General features: G+C 44.6%; 1 protein-coding gene and 1 long non-coding RNA gene across 4 annotated transcripts in view; one reads left to right on the forward strand and one right to left on the reverse strand.

Moving 5' to 3' along the window:
• Positions 1-24804, forward strand: part of LOC106569612 (uncharacterized) — a 47958-nt gene that overhangs the window by 19633 nt on the left and 3521 nt on the right. For both annotated transcript variants that reach the window (XR_014380386.1, XR_001320520.3), the window contains exons 3-4: positions 21235-24267; positions 24413-24695. This is a non-coding gene — a long non-coding RNA (uncharacterized LOC106569612). The remainder of the gene's footprint in view (positions 1-21234; positions 24268-24412; positions 24696-24804) is intronic.
• Positions 10211-24804, reverse strand: part of LOC106569610 (caytaxin) — a 34140-nt gene continuing 19546 nt past the window's right edge. The window contains exons 7-12 of one of the 2 annotated variants that reach the window (XM_014141143.3): positions 22309-22440; positions 21733-21819; positions 20949-21047; positions 20347-20382; positions 19056-19097; positions 10211-11509 (exon numbers count right to left, since the gene is read on the reverse strand). In XM_014141143.3, the coding sequence (XP_013996618.1) occupies positions 11506-11509; positions 19056-19097; positions 20347-20382; positions 20949-21047; positions 21733-21819; positions 22309-22440 (400 nt within the window). In that variant the 3' untranslated portion in view covers positions 10211-11505. The remainder of the gene's footprint in view (positions 11510-19055; positions 19098-20346; positions 20383-20948; positions 21048-21732; positions 21820-22308; positions 22441-24804) is intronic. The other variant, XM_014141145.3, reaches the window with a different exon arrangement.

Below are 24804 nucleotides of genomic sequence, written 5' to 3' on the forward strand. Positions count from 1 at the left end.
GTCTCGAGCTATTGCTCGCCTGAGGTAGAGTATCTCATGGTACGCTGTAGACTACACTATCTACCTAGAGAGTTTTCATCTGTATTTTTCGTAGCTGTTTACATACCACCATGGTCAGAGGCTGGCACTAAGACAGCATAGAATGAGCTGTATTCCGCCATAAGCAAACAAGAAAATGCTCACCCTGAGGAGGCGCTCCTAGTAGCCGGGGACTTCAATGCAGACCACCTTTCCTCCACACACAGAGACACGTGAAAAACCCTCCCTCGCCCTCCATTTGGCAAATCTGACCATAATTCTATCCTCCCGATTCCTGCTTACAAGAAAAAATTTAAGTAGGAAGCACCAGTGACTAGATCAATACAAAAGTGGTCAGATGAATCAGATGCTAAGCTACAGGACTGTTTTGCTAGCACAGACTGGAATATGTTCCGGGATTCCTCCGATGGCATTGAGGAGTACACCACATCAGTCATTGGCTTCATCAGTAAGTGTATCGATGACTTCGTCCCCACAGTGACCGTACGTACATATCCCAACCAGAAGCCATGGATTCCAGGCAACATACACACTGAGCTAAAGGCTAGAGCTGCGGCTTAACCTGAAAGATTATAAGAAATCCCGCTATGCCCTCCGACGAACCATCAAACAGACAAAGCGTCAATACAGGACTAAGATCGAATCGTACTACACCGGCTCTGACGCTGGTCGGATGTGGCAGGGCTTGCAAACCATTACAGACTACAAAGGGAAGCACAGCCGAGAGCTGCCCAGTGACACGAGCCTACCAGACGAGCTAAACTACTTCTATGCTCGCTTCGAGGCAAATAACACTGAAACATGCATGAGAGCAACAGCTGTTCCGAAAGACTGTGATCACGCTCTCCGCAGCCGATGTGACTAAGACCTTTAAACAGGTCAACATTCACAAGGCTGCAGGGCCAGACGGATTACCAGGACGTGTACTGTGAGCATGCGCTGACCAACTGGCAAGTGTCTTCACTGACATTTTCAACTTCTCCCTGTCCGAGTCTGTAATACCAACATGTTTTAAGCAGACCACCATAGTGCCTGTGCCCAAGAACACTAAGGTAACCTACCTAAATGACCACCGACCCGTAGCACTCACGTCTGTAGCCATGAAGTGGCTGGTCATGGCTCACATCAACACCATTATCCCAGAAACCCTAGACTTATTCCAATTTGCATACCACCCCAACAGATCCACAGATGATGCAATCTCTATTGCACTCCACACTGCCTTTTCCCACCTGGACAAAAGGAACATCTATGTAAGAATGCTATTCATTGACTACAGCTCAGCATTCAACACCATAGTGCCCTCAAAGCTCATTAATAATCTAAGGCACTGGGACTCAACACCTCCCTCTGCAACTGGATCCTGGACTTCCTGATGGGCCTCCCCCTGGTGGTAAGGGTAGGTAACAACTAGATGTCGAACGATTATGATTTTTCAACGCCGATACCAATTACTGGAGGACCAAAAAAGCTGATACCGATTAATCGGCCGGTTTTTATATATATATTTGTAATAATAACAATTACAACAATACTGAATGACCACTTTTATTTTAACAATATAATACATCAATAAAATCTATTTAGTCTCAAATAAATAATGAAACATGTTCAATTTGGTTTAAATAATGCAAAAACAAAGTGTTGGAGAAGAAAGTAAAAGTGCAATATTTGCCATGTAAAAAAGCTAACGTTTAAGTTCCTTGCTCAGAACATGAGAACATATGAAAGCTGGTGGTTCCATTTAACATGAGTCTTCAATATTCCCAGGTAAAAGGTTTTAGGTTGTAGTTATTATAGGAATTATAGGACTATTTCTCTCTATACCATTTGTATTTCATTTACCTTTGACTATTGGATGTTCTTATAGGCACTATAGTATTGCCACCCTAATCTCGGGAGCTGATAGGCTTGAAGTCATAAACAGCGCAATGCCTGAAGCACAGCGATGAGCTGCTGGCAAATGCAGGAAAGTGCTGTTTGAATGAATGCTTACGAGCCTGCTGCTGCCTACCACCGCTCAGTCAGACTGCTCTATCAAATATCAAATCATAGACTTAATTATGATATAATAACACACAGAAATATGAGCCTTAGGTCATTAATATGGTCAAATCCGGAAACTATAATTTCGAAAACAAAACGTTTATTCTTTCAGTGAAATACGCAACCGTTCCGTATTCTGTCTAACAGGTGGCATCTATAAGTCTAAATATTGCTGTTACATTGCACAACTTTCAATGTTATGTCATAATTATGTACAATTCTGGCAAATTAATTACGGTCTTTGTTAGGAAGAAATGGTCTTCATACAGTTCGCAAAAAGCCAGGCAGCCCAAACTGCTGCATATACCCTGACTCTGCTTGCACAGAACGCAAGAGAAGTGACACAATTTCCCTAAAAGAAATTCATGTTAGCAGGCAATATTAACTAAATATGCAGGTTTAAAAATATATACTTGTGTATTGATTTAAAAAATGCATTGATGTTTATGGTTAGGTACACATTGGTGCAACGACAATGCTTTTTTCGCGAATGCTCTTGTTAAATCATCACCCGTTTGGCGAAGTAGACTGTGATTCGATGATAAATTAACAGGCACCGCATCGATTATATGCAACGCAGGACAAGCTAGATAAACTAGCAATATCATCAACCATGTGTAGTTAACTAGTGATTATGTTAAGATTGATTGTTTTTTATAAGATAAGTTTAATGCTACCAACTTACCTTGGCTCCTTGCTGCACTCACGTAACAGGTAGTCAGCCTGCCACGCAGTCTCCTCGTGGACACATAATCGGTGTCCAAAACGGCGATTACCGATTGTTATGAAAACTTGAAATCGGCCCTAATTAATAGGCCATTCCGGTTAATCGGTCATCCTCTAGTAACAACTCATCCGCCATGCTGATCCTCAACACAAGGGCCCCTCAGGGGTGCGTGCTCATCCCCCTCCTGTACTCCCTGTTTACTCATGACTGCACGGCCAGGCACAACTCAAACACCATCATTAAGTTTACCGATCACACCACAGTGGTAGGCCTGATCACCGTCAATGACGAGACAGCCTATAGGGAGGAGGTCAGAGACCTGGCTGTATGGTGCCAGGACAACAATCTCTCCCTCAACGTGATCAAGACAAAGGAGATGATTGTCAGGAGAGGACAGGTCATCTATGAACATTTCAACATCTTGGCCATGTTCTGTTATAATCTCCACCCGGCACAGCCAGAAGAGGACCGGCCACCCCTCATAGCCTGGTTCCTCTCTAGGTTTCTTCCTAGGTTCTGGCCTTTCTAGGGAGTTTTTCCTAGCCATCGTGCTTTTTCACCTGTATTGCTTGCTGTTTGGGGTTTTAGGCTGGGTTTCTGTACAGCACTTTGAGATATCCGTTGATGTAAGGAGGGCTTTATAAATACATTTGATTTGATTTGATTGTGGACTACAGGAAAAAGAGGACCAAGCACGCCCCCATTCTCATCGACGGGGCTGCAGTGGAGCAGGTTGAGAACTTGAAGTTTCTTGGTGTCCACGTCACCAACAAACTAACATGGTCCAAGCACACCAAGACAGTCGTGAAGAGGGCACGACAAAACCTATTCCCCCTCAGGAGACTGAAAAGATTTGGCATGGGCCCTCAGATCCTCAAAAGGTTCTACAGCTGCACCATCGAGAGCACCCTGAATGGTTGCATCACTGCCTGGTATGGCAACTGCTCTGCCTCTGACCGCAAGGCACTACAGAGGGTAGTGCGAATGGCCCAGTACATAACTGGGGCCAAGCTTCCTGCCATCCAGGACCTCTAATAATTGTTAAAGACTCCAGCCACCCTAGTCATAGACTGTTCTCTCTGCTACCACACGGCAAGTGGTACCGGAGCGCCAAGTCTAGGTCCAAGAGGCTTCTAAACAGCTTCTACCCCCAAGCCATAAGACTCCTGAACACCCAATCAAATGGCTACCCAGACTATTTGCATTGCCCCCCCTCCTCTTTTACACCGCTGCTACTCTCTGTTGTTATCATTTATGCAAAGTCACTTTAATAACTCTACCTACATGTACATATTACCTCAACTAACCGGTGACCCCGCACATTGACTCTGTACCGGTACCCCCCTGTATATAGTCTCGCTATTGTTATTTTACTGCTGCTCTTTAATTACTTGTTACTTTTATTTCTTATTCTTATCCATATTTTTTTAAACTGCATTGTTGGTTTGGGGCTCGTAGTAAGTATTTCACTGTAAGGTCTACACCTGTTGTATTCGGCGCATGTGACTAATACAATTTGATTTGATTTAAGGGCGTGATAAGATGGAGATCTCATGTTTAAGGGTGTGATAGCAGGGAGGAGAGGACAGAACAGGACATAGGCTGACAGGAAAGGACAGGACTGGATAGGGGGACAGCAGAGGACAGAACATTGGGACAGGAGAGGACAGAACTGGACAGAACAAGTGAGGACAATATTTTGATCTGTATCGATAAATAATTTGTTTATTTGACATTAATTATGTAAGGACTCACAGAATGACTGATATTTTTATAGGCTTTGCTTTTGTCAAGTGGGCATGGAGTTGACCCATGCAGAGCAAAATGTAATGCTCTATCCTAACCAGGAACAACTCTTGGCTCTATATAGGCCTGGAGTTAATCTAAAAGGATATATTAAAATGTGGCAGTCTGCAGCAACAGCAGGCTTATGTGTGTGTGTGTGTGTGTATAAGAGATAATGTACTCATATATTGTCACATCTGCTCCTGCTACTCCCTCTGGTATTCATCCAGTGTCTTCTTGACCTGCAGTTACTCCCCCTGTACACTCTCTCTCCCTCTCCCTTTTTGTGTGATTGTGTGGTTGGAGAAAGGTGTGCTGGAGTCAGAGCAGATACCTACCAGCTGCAACTCGTTCCATAATCAAGACCTCTACAAATACTCAGTCCTACCACTTCCACTCTGCCAGATCATAATCTCTGCTCATTACCGCTCTGTCTCTGGCTCCAGTCTCCTGTTCCACATATCACCACCCAACTACCTTGCTCTGGATTTTACTCGCCACCACTACCTTGGATTCCCCTCAGGACCTGTTTACCCTGTTCTACTCAGATAACTCCAACCTCAGTCTCCACATCTGTTTTTTCTGCAACTCATCCAAGCTTCCCCGGATCTGCGCTCCATATATCTTTGTGTAACTATAAATATTTTGGTTCATTCATCCCTGTTTTCTCATCTGAGTCTGCTCTTGGGTTCCCCTGTGTCGCTCTGCTTAACAGTACGATCTGGCCTAGAGATGAACCCAGCAGACTCCACTACTCTTCACCAAATTCTTGTTGGTCAAGGCACCCTTCTTGAGCAACATGACCAAGCCCTGAAACCCTGCTGGAGAACATCAAGGAATTTTCACGGAGCCTGTCTGACCTACAGGTCCGAACCTCTGCCCAGAGATCACAACCAGTCTCAAGTCACTCTTCTCCGGCTCGGGAGCCTTTTGTTCTGACTCCTGAGGGCTTTGATGGTAATCTTGGTGCTTGCAGAGCCTTTCTTGTGCACATGTTCACTAGTATTTGAGCAACAGCCCTACTCTTATGCTAGCGAACGAGCCAAGATGTATTTTTTGATTGGCTGCCTTCGGGGAGCAGCGCTTTCCTGGGCCACTGCGGTGTGGGAGAGACAGTCACCTATCTGCTTCTCCTACGGTGGATTTACAGATGAGATGAGGAAGGTCTTCGACCACCCGGTCTGTGTAAAGGATACGGCTAAACAACATCTGTCCCTTCGTCAAGGCTCCCAGAGTGTGGCTGAACTAGCATGTGAGTTCCGCACCCTCGCCGTGGTGTGGCTGGAATGACGAGGCCCTTCAGGGAGTATTCCGGAACGCACTCACTGAGACCCTCAAAGATGAGTTGGTGTCCAGAGAGGAGCCTGATGGACTTGACGAACTCATTTCTCTCACTATCCGCATTGACAACCGCCTCCGTGAGGGTCAGAGGGAGAGGGAGTTAGGGTTGCATGTCCCATAACATCTGCTTCAGTGCCTTGCTCTCTTTCGCCGACTGCATCACATCTCCAGGCATGTTCTAATCCTGAACCCATGCAGCTCGGCCGGACCCGTCTATCTCCAGAAGAGAGGCAGCGGCGTATCAGTATATAGCTGTCTATATATTGTGGCCAGGTTGGTCACCTGGTATCCACTTGTTCCCTGTGTCCAGCAAAAGAGGGGGCTCAGCAGTAGTGGGGGATATACTGTTGAGCCAAATCGCCTGCCCATCATCTCCCAGACCCCTGCTTGAGGCCAACCTTGTGTGGCAGAGCCAGGCTTTTCCTCTGCTTGCTCTCATCGATTCAGGCGCAGATGAGAGCTTTCTGGACCGAGGGGTTGTTAATCAGTTGGGTCTGGAAACTGTTTCACTCGATTCACCTCTGGATGCCAACGCTCTCAATGGAAAGCTACTCTTCCGTGTTTTGGAGAGAACTGTTCCTGTTATCCTGCGTTTCTCTTGAAATCATCTAGAAAAGATCAGTTTCCACATAATTGACTGTTCTCACTCACGTCTGGTTCTGGGTCATCCATGGTTAAAGCTACACAACCCACCGGAAGGGTAACTACTTGGAGTACATTTTGTCATTCTAATTGTCTACATTCTGCCCTTCCTCCTGCCTTGTCTGCACCCCAGTCCATTCCAGAACCCCCAGACCTGTCTTCTGTTCCTCCAGAATATCACGGTCTAGCTCCTGTATTCAGTAAGCACCACACCCATCTCTGCCGCCCCATCGGCCGTACAACGGTGCTATTGTGCTTCAGCCTGGAGCTCCTCTCCCTAGTAGCAGGTTGTATAACCTCTTTTGCCCCGAACAAGAAGTCATGGAAGAATGCATACAGGATTCCCTGGCTGTCGGACATATCAGGCCTTCTTCCTCTCCGGTGGGAGCTGCGTTTTTCTTTGTCAAGAAGAAGGATGGGTCACTGAGGCCATGCATAGACTTCCGTGGGTTGAATTGTATCACTGTCAGGAACAAGTATCCCTTGCCACTTATCAGTGCTGCTTTTGCCCCCCTCCTTGGTTCCACAGTGTTTACTAAACTGGACCTCCGGAATGCCTACCACCTTGTCCGCATCAGAGAAGGGTACGAGTGGAAAACGGCGTTCAACACACCACTTGGACATTTCCAGTATTTGGTTATGCCTTTTGGTCTCACTGACGCCCCTGCTGTTTTTCAGAGCCTGGTTAATGATGTCCTGAGGGATGTCATTGGGCGTTTTGTTTTTGTCTATGTGAATGACATTCTTATTTTTTCGAAGGACCTTGAGGCTCACAAGCAACACGTCCACCAAGTTCTCCAAAGGCTATTGGAGAATAAGGTATTTGTTAAGGCTGAGAAATGTGAGTTTCATGTTTCCTCTGTGTCTTCTTGGGTTACATTATTGCTCAAGGACAGCTACAAATGGACCCTGCCAAGGTTAGGGCAGTCACAGAGTGGCCTGTGCCCGCGAATCTGAAGCAGCTACAGCGTTTCCTGGGGTTTGCCAATTTTTATAGACGGTTCATCCGTGACTACAGTCGTTTGGCAGCGCCTCTCACCACTCACCTCCACCTCAGCTCCATTCCACTGAGGCAGAGGCAGTGTTCTGGGAACTCAAGCACCGCTTCACTTCTGCACCAATCCTTACCCAGCCAGACCCAGAACTCCAGTTCGTCCTCGATGTGGACTCTTCCGACACCAGGGTAGGTGCAGTCCTGTCTCAACATTCTCCCTCGGATCAGAAGCTCCATCCTTGTGCCTTCTTGTCCCGAAAGAAGAAATTTTGACATAGGTAACCGGGAACTCCTGGCTGTTAAGTTGGCTCTTGAGGAATGGTATCCCTGGTTAGAGGGTTCGGTCCTTCCCTTCATTGTGTGGACGGATCACAAAAATCTAACCTACATCCAGACCGCCAAACGTCTGAACTCTTGGCAGGCCAGGTGAGCATTGTTTTTGGAAGATTCAACTTCACACTCACTAAGAATACCAAGCCTTACGCCCTCTCCCGTCAGTTCACCGCAGACAACACGAGTTCCGAGCTAGAAACCATTTGCCATCCTCCTGCATCATTGCTGCTGTCTCCTGGGAGATTGAGTCCCGTGTTCGTCAGGCTCAGCAGAACCAACCTGATCCTAGAAACGGTCCTTGTAAGGCCCTGTTTGTGCCAGATTTAGTTTGTTCTGATGTTCTTCAATGGGCCCATTCTACGCACCTCACCTGTCACCCTGGCATGAACCGAACTGTCGACTTCCTGCGTCAGCGATTTTTGTGGCCCACCATGGAGAAAGACGCTCGGGAATTCATCTCAGCCTGCTCGGTCTGGGCTTGGAACAAAACCTCCCCCAAACCTACATCTGGTCTGCTTCGTCCTCTTCCCATACCCAGTTACCCCTGGTCACATATAGCTTTGGACTTCGCCACTGGGCTTCCCCCATTGAATGGTAACTCAGTCATCCTCACTATTATTGACTGATTTTCCAAAGAGGCTCACTTCATTCCCCTCTTCAAGCTTCCTTCCTCCCGGGAGACTGTGGACCTGCTGGTATCCCATGTTTTGCGGCTGCATGGCATCCCTAGTGATATTGTTTGTGACAGAGGACGCCAGTTTACATCCCAGGTATGGAGAGCCTTCTGCACAGCTCTGGGTATTAATGTCAGCCTTTCGTCTGGATATCACCCCCAGACCAATGGCCAGACCGAGCGGGCCAACCAGGAGTTGGAAACTGCAATACGCTGTGTGACTTCGGCTAACTCTTCCTCCTGGAGTGCCCAGCTACCCTGGGTGGAATATGCACACAACAACCCTAATCAACGCCTCATCAGGTATGTCTCCCTTTGAGTGTGCTCTGGGTTACCAACCTCCCTTGTTCCCTGCCCAAGAGGTCAAAATAGCGATGCCCTCAGTCCAGGACCACATGTGCCGTTGTCGTCACACCTGGAGGAGGGCCCTGGCTGCCCTTCTTCATGCCTCCACCGTGACCTAATCCCAAGCTAACCGTCGCCATGCTTCAGCACCAGTCTACACTCCAGACCAAAAGGTATGGCTTTCATCTAAGGACTTGCCCCTGAAAGTGGTTTCCAAAAAACCACCTCCCCGATTCATTGGCCCCTTTGAGATTGATCGTGTCATAAACCCCTCTGCTGTTAATCTGAAACTCCCAGACTCTCTCAAAATTCACCCCACCTTCCATGTATCCTTAATTAAACCAGTCTGCTCCTGTCCCCTCCTGCAGCTGCTCCTCCACCCCCTCGGCTCATTGACGACCATCCTGCCTATACCGTCCGGCTGCTTTTGGATGTGCGCCATCGGGGCCGCGGTTGGCAGTATCTGGTGGACTGGGAGGGATACGGGCCTGAGGAGCGCTGCTGGGTGCCCCGTCGTCACATTCTGGATCCCTCCCTCTTACAGGATTTTCATACCTCACACCCAGACAAGCTGGGTCGTGTGCCAGGTGGCGTCCGTAGAGGGGGGCATACTGACACATCTGCTCCTGCTATGCCCTCTGGTGTTCATCCGGTGTCTTCTTGATCTGCAGTTACTCCCCCTGTACACTCTCTCTCTCCCTCTCCCTCTCCCTCTTTGTGTGATTGTGTGGTTGGAGAAAGGTGTGCTGGAGTCAGAGCAGATCCCTACCAGCTGCAACTCGTTCCATAATCAAGACCTCAACAAATACTCAGTCCTGCCACTTCCACTCTGCCAGATCGTAATCCCTGCTCATTACCGCTCTGTCTCTGGCTCCTGTTCCACATCTCACCACCCAACTACCTTGCTCTGGATTTTACTCACCACCACTGTCTTGGATTCCCCTCAGGACCTGTTTACCCTGTTCTACTCAGATAACTCCAACCTCAGTCTCCACGTCTGGTTTTTCTGCAGCTCATCCAAGCTTCCCTGGATCTGCACTCCATATCGCTCTGTGTAACTATAAATATTTTGGTTCATTCATCCCTGTTTCCTCATCTGAGTCTGCTCTTGGGTTCCCCTGTGTCGCTCCGCCTAACATAAATAACAGCGATAAAAGCTCTCTGTTTTTAGCTGACAGTCAATTAAACTACTAATTAAAAACATTCCACTCACGATAACAATCACACTTTAATAGGTCAAATAATATGGAGAGGGTGTTCGATAGCAAGAACTGGAGTATCTTGATTCGATATTTCCAACAAAATTTTATTACAAACAATGAACAGCACATACTAATATATAAGTTCACATAATTTAAACAGTTAATTAGGTTCTTTAAATGCATTGCATCATATGTGTAACAATAGATTAATGTAAAGTAAGATCTCTACGAGGAAATAGAGGAATTGAGACAGATCATCAATAAAACAGGAAACTAAGATCATCAGTAATGTTTTGATCTATCCTGTGTACCAGTCTGTACTATCATTCCATTCCTTGCCACTCCAAACATGGCATGACAAGAAGTGGCGAGGCGTGAAATGATAACAGAAACAGACTGGTACCCAGGCTATTTTTTTTTTACCGAGGCTATTTTTTTTTTATCCCAGATGATGAGGAAGAAAATTTTAACCAGCATGCCATCTGTCTAGTAACCTTCAGAAAACACAACAACACCCAAAGGAGCAATAGAGAAAGCTAAAACATATTTCATTCGTTACAGTAGTAACAACCTCTGAATTAATTTGGTCAGTTCAGAAGAGGAACTGCTTATTGCACATTATTTAAAAACATTAGAATTTATACATTGAAGAAAAAAGATAACCAAAACACTTTTATCAAACATTATTGCTTGTTGCACACATATACCTCCATACTTGTATTACAACAATGTTAATACATTACATTATTACAATGTTATTACAACTATGTACAGCTGGCTTGTACCAACCAAAGACTGTTCTTGTCCCTTTGAAGGAAATAAACACATTTAACAGAGTTCATCCAGCCGTCTTGCATCAGGCCAATGCATGTCCATCATGCAGTAGGCTAGATCACAGCTGATTTATTCATGCAAGGAGAAATGGTAAGTGGAAGAGAGGCTATCTGCCAGGGTAGGTTTATTCCATGGGACAGAGGTCAGGCTATCTGCCAGGGTAGGTTTATTCCATGGGACAGAGGTCAGGCTATGTGCCAGGGTAGGTTTATTCCATGGGACAGAGGTCAGGCTATGTGCCAGGGTAGGTTTATTCCATGGGACAGAGGTCAGGCTATCTGCCAGGGTAGGTTTATTCCATGAGACAGGGGTCATGCTATGTGCCAGGGAGGGTTAATCCATGGGACAGACAGACCAGGGTATCTGCTGTGTGGAAAGTAAGACAAGGTAGGATGATGTTGATGTAATGTCAGGAGCCCTCTTTACCCACACACCAGTCCTCATCATTTCTCCATCAGTCCTTTATCTTCAGCCAAGAAGTCTTTTACCCTGTATTGATAGACATTATCCTCATGAATCCTCAGCAGGGTTGTGAATTCTTGTTTTACCTGGAATGGTTTTAGATAGACACACATTTAAATCATCATCATTATCACCACAATCATTACCATCATCATCAATATCACCACCATCATCACTACCACCATCATCATCATCACCACCACCAACATCATCATCATCACCATCATCATCATCACCACCAACATCATCATCACTACCATCACCATCATCACCACCAACATCATCATCACCAACACTACCACCACCAACAACAACTTCATATAAAGAACAATCGCTGAGCCCAGTAGCTGAATTCTCATCATTGATATCATTCCACTGAGGAACCCCTTGAGTTACACCGCCTCAGTTTAATTATTTATATCGTCCTCTACTTCCTGTACAGAACAGATAGTGTCCCTTCCTCTATTCCAGCCCTATTCCCTGCCTAAATGGCAGCTTCCATTAACCTTACTCTTACAGTACAGTGTAACATCAATGAACACCGCCGCTTGTGGGGTATATATATATATATATATATATATATATATATATATATATATACTACCGTTCAAAAGTTTGGGGTCACTAAGAAATGTCCTTGTTTTTGAAAGAAAAGCTCATTTTTTGTCCATTAAAATAACATAAAATTGATCAGAAATACAGTGCAGACATTGTTAATGTTGTAAATGACTATTGTAGCTGGAAACGGCTGATTTTTAATGGAATATCTACAGAGGCCCATTATCAGCAACCATCACTCCTGTGTTCCAATGGCACGTTGTTAGCTTATCGAAGTTTATCATTTTAAAAGGTTAATTGATCATTTGAAAACCCTTTTGCAATTATGTTAGCACAGGTGAAAACTGTTGTTCTGATTAAAGAAGCAATAAAACTGGCTTTCTTTAGACTAGTTGAGTATCTGGAGCATCAGCATTTGTGGGTTCGATTACAGGCTCAAAATGGCCAGAAACAAAGAACTTTCTTCTGAAACTCGTCAGTCTATTCTTGTTCTGAGAAATGAAGGCTATTCCATGCGAGAAATTGCCAAGAAACTGAAGATCTCATACAATGCTGTGTACTACTCCCTTCACAGAACAGCGCAATCTGTCTCTAACCAGAATCGAAAGAGGAGTGGGAGGCCCCGGTGCACAACTGAGCAAGAGGACAAGTACATTAGTGTCTAGTTTGAGAAACAGACGCCTCACAGGTCCTCAACTGGCAGCTTCATTAAATAGTACCCGCAAAACACCAGTCTCAACGCCAACAGTGAAGAGGCGACTCCACAATGCTGACTTTCTAGGCAGAGTTCCTCTGTCTAGTGTCTGTGTTCTTTTGTCCATCTTAATCTTTCATTTTTATTGGCCAGTCTGAGATATGGCTTTTTCTTTGCAACTCTGTCTAGAAGGCCAGCATCCCGGAGTCGCCTCTTCACTGTTGACGTTGAGACTGGTGTTTTGCAGGTACTATTTAATGAAGCTGCCAGTTGAGGACTTGTGAGGCGTCTGTTTGTGAGGCTGTTCTGTGAAGGGAGTAGTACACAGTGTTGTATAAGATCTTCAGTTTCTTGGCAATTTCTCGCATGGAATAGCCTTCATTCTTCAGAACAAGTATACACTGACGAGTTTCAGAAGAAAGGTATTTGTTTCTGGCCATTTTGAGCCTGTAATCGAACCCACAAATGCTGATGCTCCAGATACTCAACTAGTCTAAAGAAGGCCAGGTGTATTGCTTCTCTAATCAGCACAACAGTTTTCAGCTGTGCTAACATAATTGCAAAAGGATTGTCTAATGATCAATTAACCTTTTAAAATGATAAACTTGGATTAGCTAACACGACGTGCCATTGGAACACAGGAGTGATGGTTGCTGATAATGGGCCTCTGTACACCTATGTAGATATTCCATTAAAAGAACCAGCCGTTTCCAGCTACAATAGTCATTTACAACATTAACAATGTCTGCCATGTATTTCTGATCAATTTGATGTTATTTTAATGGACAAAAATGTGCTTTTCTTTCAAAAACAAGGACATTTCTGAAGTGACCCCAAACTTTTGAACGGTAGTGTATATATATTCTTTCTGCCTAGATTATCTAAGCATACCTCTTTACCTGTTCAATTGTTATTTTAATTAATGATACACATTTTTATGCCTTAGTAGTTTAGTACAACTGTCACACTGGTTATAGTATCATAACCAAATAATTAAAGCATTTTTAGTCTTTTGCCAGCAGGTATTTAGACAAGCTACTCTAACTTGATTGGTAGGCTGAAATGGTTTGGAAGCTAGTTATGAGGTTGGGAGATTGGGAACCTATCTAGCTAAAGCCAATTTCATAAAATTGCTAGGTGGCTAGTATTACAGAGAAACAACTAAACATGTGTGTTTTATTTATTAATCAAGAAGGAATCAAAAGGCTACATAGCTTGATCAAATTAATTTACAAACATACTTCCTGCGACTCCTGCCATTCACCGGCAGCTAAAATCAAATTAAATGCTGAGTGTGTCACTTAACACTCTGTCTCTCCTCCACTCACGCTACTGTCTGCACACTACTAGAGCAGGAGTGTCCAACGTTTTCTAGCATGTGAGCTACTTGTATATTATGAAACACGTCGTGAGCTACTCACCCCAACAATCCTAGCTTTCCTAGCCCAAGTTATATTTTTCCTGGTTTTCAATATTTTTACTCTCAAAATTGCTATTATTTATAGAGAAACAATGCAATAAGATGTAAGAAGTCCGTGTCAATGCTTAAAAATAATAATTCCGATTTTAAAAATGTTTTAACTGCGCATTTTGCAAGAGAAGAATGTGCTGGTCTAGTGACGTTTTTGCTGCTGCATACTATATGTCATGACAGATTTTACAAAACAAAAGCCCAGCAGATTGATACAAATAATCATGATATGATTCTGCCAGGTAAGCCTACTTTGCAGTTAACATTTAACTGAGAAGGTTTTGGGGAAAGTCTTTCTCAACAGAAAATGTAGAAGATTTAGAGTTATCATAACTGTCTACATGAAGTGAATGATAGACAAATGTGCACAGCACACTGACATACAGGGGCAATATTGCTGCAAATTAATTGGCTGATATTGTGTGGCTAACCGGGGTGGGATAATGTGGATTTGATTGGATAGTAGCCAGGAGCTAGAGGTGTATGATACTTGTGAGATGTAGCTGGTCCAGTCAGTGTGCCCCCTCCTCAAAATACCGGTTTCAGAAAGTCTTATAAATAATTAGGATAAAACATGGGCTTGAAAATTAAATTTAGTAATTCATTTAACATCTGAAAAATTGTAAAAAAATTATATATATATACTGCTCAAAAAAATAAAGGGAACACTTGAACAACACAATGTAACTCCAAGTCAATCACACTTCTGTGAAATCAAACTGTCCACTTAGGAAGCAACACTGATTGACAATAAATGTCACATGCTGTTGTGCAAATGGAATAGACAACAGGTGGAAATTATAGGCAATAAGCAAGACACCCCCAATAAAGGAGTGGTTGTGCAGGTGGAGACCACAGACCACTTCTCAGTTCCTATGCTTCCTGGCTGATGTTTTGGTCACTTTTGAATGCTGGCGGTGCTTTCACTCTAGTGGTAGCATGAGACGGAGTCTACAACCCACACAAGTGGCTCAGGTAGTGCAGCTCATCCAGGATGGCACATCAATGCGAGCTGTGGCAAGAAGGTTTGCTGTGTCTGTCAGCGTAGTGTCCAGAGCATGGAGGCGCACCCAGGAGACAGGCCAGTACATCAGGAGACGTGGAGGAGGCCGTAGGAGGGCAACAACCCAGCAGCAGGACCGCTACCTCCGCCTTTGTGCAAGGAGGAGCAGGAGGAGCACTGCCAGAGCCCTGCAAAATGACCTCCAGCAGGCCACAAATGTGCATGTGTCTGCTCAAACGGTCAAAAACAGACTCCATGAGGGTGGTATGAGGGCCCGACGTCCACAGGTGGGGGTTGTGCTTACAGCCCAACACCGTGCAGGACGTTTGGCATTTGCCAGAGAACACTAAGATTGGCAAATTCGCCACTGGCGCCCTGTGCTCTTCACAGATGAAAGCAGGTTCACACTGAGCACGTGACAGACGTGACAGAGTCTGGAGACGCCGTGGAGAATGTTCTGCTGCCTGCAACATCCTCCAGCATGACCGGTTTGGCGGTGGGTCAGTCATGGTGTGGGGTGGCATTTCTTTGTGGGGCCGCACAGCCCTCCATGTGCTCGCCAGAGGTAGCCTGACTGCCATTAGGTACTGAGATGAGATCCTCAGACCCCTTGTGAGACCATATGCTGGTGCGGTTGGCCCTGGGTTCCTCCTAATGCAAGACAATGCTAGACCTCATGTGGCTGGAGTGTGTCAGCAGTTCCTGCAAGAGGAAGGCATTGATGCTATGGACTGGCCCGCCCGTTCCCCAGACCTGAATCCAATTGAGCACATCTGGGACATCATGTCTCGCTCCATCCACCAACGCCACGTTGCACCACAGACTGTCCAGGAGTTGGCGGATGCTTTAGTCCAGGTCTGGAAGGAGATCCCTCAGGAGACCATCCGCCACCTCATCAGGAGCATGCCCAGGCGTTGTAGGGAGGTCATACAGGCACGTGGAGGCCACACACACTACTGAGCCCCATTTTGACTTGTTTTAAGGACATTACATCAAAGTTGGATCAGCCTGTAGTGTGGTTTTCCACTTTAATTTTGAGTGTGACTCCAAATCCAGACCTCCATGGGTTGATAAATTGGATTTCCATTGATTATTTTTGTGTGATTTTGTTGTCAGCACATTCAACTATGTAAAGAAAAAAGTATTTAATAAGATAATTTCTTTCATTCAGATCTAGGATGTGTTGTTTAAGTGTTCCCTTTATTTTTTTGAGCAGTATATATATATATATATATATATATATATATATATATATATATATATATATATATATATATATATATATATATAGTATATATTTTAACAGAAAAATATATATAATACAGCCCATTGTCTACAATACAACTCAATACCCCACAGTGGCCATACAGTACAGCCCACAGTCTACTATATAAATACAACTCAATACCCCACAGTGGCCATACAGTACAGCCCACAGTCTACTATATAAATACAACTCAATACCCCACAGTGGCCATACAGTACAGCCCACAGTCTACTATATAAATACAACTCAATACCCCACAGTGGCCATACAGTACAGCCCACAGTCTACTATATAAATACAACTCAATACCCCACAGTGGCCATACAGTACAGTCCACAGTCTACTATATAAATACAACTCAATACCCCACAGTGGCCATACAGTACAGCCCACAGTCTACTATATAAATACAACTCAATACCCCACAGTGGCCATACAGTACAGCCCACAGTCTACTATATAAATACAACTCAACATGCTGCAGTGGCTGATTCCTCATTAATATCATTCCACTGAGGTAAGCTAGTCCTTGTGTTATATTTAAGTTTATTTATTGATCCTCTCCCCCCTGTACACAAGAGACAGTGTCCCTCTCTCACTCCCTCTCTCCCTTCCCTCCCCGACACTAGGGTGGGGGGACACTAGGGAGGTGAGACACTAGGGTGGTAAAACACTAGGGTTTTGAGACACTAGGTTGGTGAGACACTAGTGTGGTGGAGGGCTGGGACACTAGGGTGGTTACACTAGGGTGTTGAGACACTAGGGTGAGGAAACACTAGGGTGGTAGAGGGCTGAGCTACTAGGGTGAGGAAACAGAAGGGTTGTTAAGGGCTGTGACACTAGGGTGGTGAGACACTAGGGTGGTGAGGGGCTGGGACACTGGGGTAGTGGACACTGGGGGTGGTGAGACACTAGGGTGGTGAGAAACTGGGACACTAGGGTGGGGAGATACTAGGGAGGTGAGACACTAGGGTGGTGAAACACTAGGGTATTGAGACACTACGGTGGTGGAGGGCTGGAACACTAGGGTGGTTACACTAGGGTGTTGAGACACTAGGGTGAGGAAACACTAGGGTGGTGGAGGGCTGAGATACTAGGGTGAGGAAACAGAAGGGTTGTTAAGGGCTGTGACGCTAGGGTGGTGAGACACTAGGGTGATGAGACACTAGGGTGGTGAGACACTAGGGTGATGAGACACTAGGGTGGTGGACACTAGGGTGATGAGACACTAGGGTGGTGGACACTAGGGTGGTGGACACTAGGGTGATGAGACACTAGGGTGATGAGACACTAGGGTGATGAGACTAGGTGGAGGGTACTTTCAGACACAAGGGCAGTGAGACACTAGGGTGATGAGACTCTAGGGTGATGAGACACTAGGGTGATGAGACTCTAGGTGGAGGGTACTTTCAGACACAAGGGCAGTGAGACACTAGGGTGATGAGACACTAGGGTGATGAGACACCAGGGTGATGAGACTAGGTGGAAGGTACTTTCAGACACAAGGGCAGTGAGACACTAGGGTGATGAGACACTAGGGTGATGAGACACCAGGGTGATGAGACTAGGTGGAAGGTACTTTCAGACACAAGGGCAGTGAGACACTAGGGTGATGAGACACTAGGGGAGGGTACTTTCCTAGTCTCAACCGTGCTGTTTTTCAACCAACTGCATCTCTGTTCTAGTTATGTCCTAGTAATGTTTCCTAGTATAAATAGCCCTGAACTTTGGCAGGGATAGAGAGATACAATGTGCTAAGGAGAGGAGCAGATGAGCTTTATGTAACAGACTTTAAATTAATGTGAAGAGGGAGAAGGGGGGGAGGTACCCAGGTACGTAAATTTAAATGGAGAGTCCTAATGTCCTAATGTGAAGCATGGACTGGCTGACACAGTTAAAAACCTAAGAAGAGGTTGTCCTGTAGATACATGTCCTCATGATGTCCTCTTAATAGACGTGGATCATAAAGTTCAGTGAAACTGACTGACATGAAAACCTTGTGATCAGTTAAAACAGAGTGCAGTTGTTAGAACTGATAGGGAGAGATGTTACCTAATGTCAAAGGTTGTGACCTGTGTCCTCTAACATTGACCTCGGCCTGTAAACATGTCTCAGCGGAAGCGTCATACCTACAGCTCCTGCTGTGTTGTAGCCTGTTGTTGCCACAATTCAATTCAATTACGGGAAAAACAGAGCTCCTAATAGAAGTGTGTCACAAAACATACAATACCTCACAATGACGGGGTGCAAACTAAATAGTGTGTGACGGTGACGCAAAGCAGTGGGTCGCATAGCTCTGGTCCAGGGTGTTATGTGCGTCTTTCCGATGCTGAGCCTCATTGTCGCATGTAATGCCCTGGATCAGAGCAATGGGTCGCATTTATGCAGAAATTACTCATTCTGTTTAACCTAGGCAAAGCCTCTTCCTAGCCGACAAAGCTGGTCAAAATGATCTCACTACGATCAGTTTACAACCTGAACTGATTGTTATCTGATTGAGATGGCGTCAGTTCAACCAATTTTGCGCGCTAGGTTGACTGTGGAAAAGTCTCAGGCAATGTAAAGAAGGAATGAATTGATTTGTGAACCTCTTTGTACTGTACAGAAGCTTTATTTTCTGCACAGTGAAATAGGCTCACCTTTCTGTGGGGGGTGCAGACTTGGTATGCTCCATCTCCTGCCTATGGACTCCATAAGAGATATTTATTATGGGCCGGACATTATAAAGGGTAGGACATATGTACACTACAAAAGTATGTGGACACCCCTTCAAATGAGTGGATTCGGCTTTTTCAGCCACACCCGCTGCTGACAGGTGTATAAAATTGAGCACACAGCCAAGCAATCTCCATAGACAAACATTGGCAGCAGAAAGGCCCATACTGAAGAGCTCAGTGACTTTCAACATAGCTTTCCCGGTCAACTGTAAGTGCTGTGATTGTGAAGTGGAAACGTCTAAGAGCAACAACGGCTCAGCAGCGAAATGGCAGGCAACACAAAGGACCAACGAGCGCTGAAGCGCGTAGCTCGTAAAAAAGTCTGTCCTCGGTTGCAACACTCACTACCGAGTTCCAAACTGCCTCTGGAAGCAACGTCAGCACAAGAACTGATCGTCGGGAGCTTCATGAAATGCGTTTACATGGCTGAGTAGCCACACACAAACCTAAGATCACCATGCGCAATGCCAAGAGTCAGCTGGAGTGGTGTAAAGCTCGCCGCCATTGGACTCTGGAGCAGTGGAAACACGTTCTCTGGTGTGCTGAATCACGCTTCACCATCTGGCATTATGACGGACAAATCTGGTTTGGCGGATGCCAGCAGAACGCCACCTGCCCCAATACATAGTACCAACTGTAAAGTTTGGTGGAGGAGGTAAAACGGTCTGGGGCTGTTTTTCATGGTTCGGGCTAGGCCCCTTGGTTCCAGTGAAGGGAAATCTTAACACTACAGCAAACAATGACATTCTATACAATTCTGTGTTTCCAACTTTGTGGCAACAGTTTGGGGAAGGCCCTTTCCTGTTTCAGCATGACAATATCCCCGTGCACAAAGCGAGGTCCACACAGAAATGGTTTGTCGAGATCGATGTGGAAGAACTTGACTGGCCTTCACAGAGCCCTGACCCCAACTCTATTGAACACCTTTGGGATGAATTGGAACGCCGACTGCGTGCCAGGCCTAATCGCCCAACATCACTGCCCGACCTCACTAATGCTCTTGTGGGTGAATGAAAGCAAGTCCCCACAGCAATGTTCCAACATCTAGTGGAAAGCCTTCCCAGAAGAGTGGAGGCTGTTATAACAGCAAAGGGAGGACCAACTACATATTAATGCCCATGATTTCAGAATGAGATGTTCGACGAGCAGGTGTCCACATACTTTTGATCATGTAGTGTATTAATGCTTATGACATAAAACATGTCTCTCTTACCTTTCTTTTTGTGCTGTCATCTTCTGGTCATCATATCTGGAAATAAATACAACTAGTGTGAGTGTAATGTTGTTGTTTTTTTTACTTCAGAAACAACTTGTTTAGTTTAATTTTCTATTCCTGGCAGCTAACCATCTTTGCAACCTGATTATGAGAGGGATCACTCTGATTTAGACCTTTATATTCAAAGCTCGCTTATGTTGCTTTTACTCAGGCAGCCCAATTCTGATCTTTTGCCCAATTACAGGCAAAAGAGCTGATCTGATTAGTGGGAAAAAATCAGAATAAGACTGCCTGTGTAAACACAGCCATATAGACCTACATACATGTGCTCATTCTGTACATATACGTAACAGGAGGCTGCTGATGGGAGGATCGCTCATAATAACGTCTGCAACAGAGCAAATGGAATTGATGTATTTGATACCATTCCACTGATTCTGCTCCAGCCATTACCACGAGCCCGTCCTCCCAAATTATAGTGCCACCAACCTCCTGTGATATACATAGCACACACTCCATAGCTAAGCTGTGTCTCCAGTAAGGTGAGCAGGCTGAACAAGGTGCCTCATCGGTGACCCCTGGTGGCGGTGGGGACTTACTGCAGGACACATTCTGGGATCTGTATGTGGTCCATAGGAATCAGCTGGCTCAACTCATCCAATGTGTGAACATAACGGATCTTATCCAGGAACTTCACACTGCAGCAGAGAGAGACAGATGGATGGAGAGAATCTGAATATAGTATAGTCTGAATCACATTCATCTCGGAAGCCTAGAACTAAAATATTGCATAATTGTGTCAGATGCGATACCAGTTATGTTACAGGGAGTCTGTCATGAAAGATTTGAACAACTTTAACATTGTTTTCTCTAATGGTTCTTTAGGTTCATATCTCAGAAAGGATCTGAGTCCTGAGGCTGCTCCTCCTTCTAAGTCCTGAGGCTGCTCCTCCCTCTGAGTCCTGAGGCTGCTCCTCCCTCTGAGTCCTGAGGCTGCTCCTCCCTCTGAGTCCTGAGGCTGCTCCTCCCTCTGAGTCCTGAGGCTGCTCCTCCCTCTGAGTCCTGAGGCTGCTCCTCCTTCTGAGTCCTGAGGATGCTCCTCCCTCTGAGTCCTGAGGCTGCTCCTCCCTCTGAGTCCTGAGGCTGCTCCTCCCTCTGAGTCCTGAGGCTGCTCCTCCCTCTGAGTCCTGAGGCTGCTCCTCCTTCTGAGTCCTGAGGCTGCTCCTCCTTCTGAGTCCTGAGGCTGCTCCTCCTTCTGAGTCCTGAGTCTGCTCCTCCCTCTGAGTTCCGAGGCTGCTCCTCTCTCTGAGTCCTGAGGCTACTCCTCCCTGCTCCCAAGCCCTCCCCAGGTGCAGTGATGATGATGACGATGAGGGGTCTTACCTGATGAAGGGTCTGGAGATGGCCAGGACTGTACGGATGAACCAGGATGGGTGAGCAATGACCAGCCACTTCAGATTCTTCTTCAACCTGCAAAGGACATTAAAATACCATTTACATTAACTTTATGTTCATACAGCATAGGTTACACATGTATAAGCACATTATAATCACGACATTACACATCTATAAGCACAATATAAACATGACATTACACATCTATAAACACATCATAAACAAGACATTACACATCTATAAGCACATTATAAACATGACATTACACATCTATAAACACATCATCAACATGACGTTACACATCAATAAGCACATTATAATCATGACATAACACATCGATTATAATCATGACATAACACATCTATAAACACATCATAAACATGACATTACACATCTATAAACACATCATAAACATGCCATTACACATCTATAAGCACATTATAATCATGCCATTACACATCTATAAAAACATTATAATCATGACATTACACATCTATAAACACACCATAAATTAAATTAACCTAACACAACATTTAAAGGTGCATTCCGTAAATTATAATTTACCTCCTGTTGATGGTGTGGTAGCACCTCTTTAGCCAGCTGATACCAGGCATCCTCCTGCGAGGCGTAGCTCCGTTCAGATAGATAATCATGTAGTCCTCAGCCACTAACAACTCCAGGCTACTGATCACATAGCTGACAAGAAAACAAACACACAACTCATATTAAATACACATTCCTGAGGGAAAACATACACAACTCATTAAATACACATTCCTGAGGGAAAACATACACAACTCATATTAAACTTCTTATGGATCTCTTCGTGCCCCAATCCCTTTAGCGGGATCGATTTGACAACACCCAGTGAAATTGCAGCGCGCCAAATTCAAAAACAGAAATACTCATAATAATAATTCATAAAACATACTAGTGTTATACAAGATGAACTTCTTGTTAATCCAGCCGCAGTGTCAGATTTCAAAAAGGCTTTACGATGAAAGCAGACGATGCGATTATCTGAGGACAGCGCCCAGCATACCAACACATGAAAATCAGATTTCAACCAGGCAGGTGCTACACAAAAGTCAGAAATAACAATATAATTCATGCCTTACCTTTGAAGATCTTCTTCAGTTGGCACTCCAAAATGTCCCATAAACATCACAAATGGTCCTTTTGTTCGATAAATTGCCTCTATATATCCCCAAAATGTCAATTTATTTGGCGCGTTTGATTCAGAAAAACACTGGTTCCAACTTGCCCAACATGACTACAAAATATCTAATAAGTTACCTGTAAACTTGGTCCAAACATTTCAAACAACTTTCCTAATCCAACTTTAGGCATTTTAAAATGTAAATAATCGATAAAATTTAAGACGGAATATACTGTGTTCAATAGTGGATAAAATGAAAGTGGAGCGAGTTCCAGGTCGAGCGCACCAAATAAAGAAGTACCCTTGGCTTGACACTCAGAAAGGGAAGGGCTACTTCTTCATTTCTCAAAGGAAAAACATCAACCAATTTCTAAAGACTGTTGACATCTAGTGGAAGCCATAGGAACTGCAAGCATATTTCTATTAAAAAGGGATTGCCATAGAAATCTAATGGAAAACAGATTGAGCTCAACATTTTTTTCCCTGGATGGATTGTGCTCGGGGTTTCGCCTGCCAAATCAGTTCTGTTATACTCACAGACATTATTCAAACAGTTTTAGAAACTTCAGAGTGTTTTCTATCCAAATCTACTAATCTACTAATAATATGCATATCCTAGCTTCTGGGCCTGAGTAGCAGGCAGTTTACTTTGGGCACGCTTTTCATCCGGACGTGAAAATACTGCCCCCTAGCCCAAAGAGGTTATTAAATACACATTCCTGGGGGAAAACATAAACACAACTCATATTACAGTTTTTCTCAATTGCTAAAACACTAAAACCCATTGGCTGAACAAAGTTCTCAGTTGCCTGGACTCATTTAGCTAATTATGCAGTCTGTTGTCAATACCTTAAACCATTTCACATGGTAAAACACAATTTGCAGATCTCACTTAGACTTTTCAGCAAAACTCTAAACACATTCTGCACTCTAATGCACATGTCATCCATACTGGTAAACACAAGTGGCAACAATCAAATACAAATAGAGAACACATGTCATTGATTGAACACAACCACTCAGAATTGATTTAACCTGTTTCAAATGATGCGACACAACCAATATAAGCCAGTTCAGAGAGCAAACAGGTTGTTGAAGGTGGGAAGGAGAAAGTCTGAGAATGGATAGAAGAAACGATGTGAGAGGACGAGGACGAGTGCGTATGCGAGGTGGGCGACGAGGAGGAAGAGGAGGAGGAGGGCAAGAAAGAGGAAGAGGAGGACGAAGAGGAAGAGGAAGACAAAGAGTGGAAATATCTGATGAAATTCGAGCAACAGTTATAGACCATGTTCTTGTCCAGTGCAACCCAATTTGAGCCGATTTTCTGTGTCCACCATAGTAAGGACATTCAGAGAAGAGAAAAGGTACAGTATACTACTGTATTTTTGTAATTGCAAATTTACTGTACTACACTATATGCAGCTGTTTCAATAGACATTTGTAAAGTTAATCACTGTATGTATTGTACTGCATGAATATGTTTTGTAACTGCACAACTACTTTTTGTAGAATTGCAAGGCTGCCACATGCAGGTGGAAGGACAGCTATATTCACTCGGGAGCAAGAGGCCGTTATAGTTGGCATGGTCCTTCAAGATAATGCAATACGACTCAGAGAAATCCTGGAATGAGTGATACAAGACAACACACACTTCCAGGGAATCGACAGTGTGAGCATTTCCACAATTGACCGTGTCCTCCATCGTAACAGGATGCGAATGAAACAAGTATACAGAGTACCTTTTGAGCGCAACTCACCAAGGGTGAAAGAACTGCAAGCTCAGTATGTGCAAGTAAGTGTACATTCAGAAACATTTACTGTAATCCAGATTGTCTACAGTACTAACACATACTATGTGAATGACATTACTCTTCAGTACATACAATGTATGTGAATCAGAA

This window comes from Salmo salar, chromosome 14 (genome assembly GCF_965601325.2).
Source record: "Salmo salar chromosome 14, fSalSal1, whole genome shotgun sequence".
Taxonomy (NCBI): domain Eukaryota; kingdom Metazoa; phylum Chordata; class Actinopteri; order Salmoniformes; family Salmonidae; genus Salmo; species Salmo salar.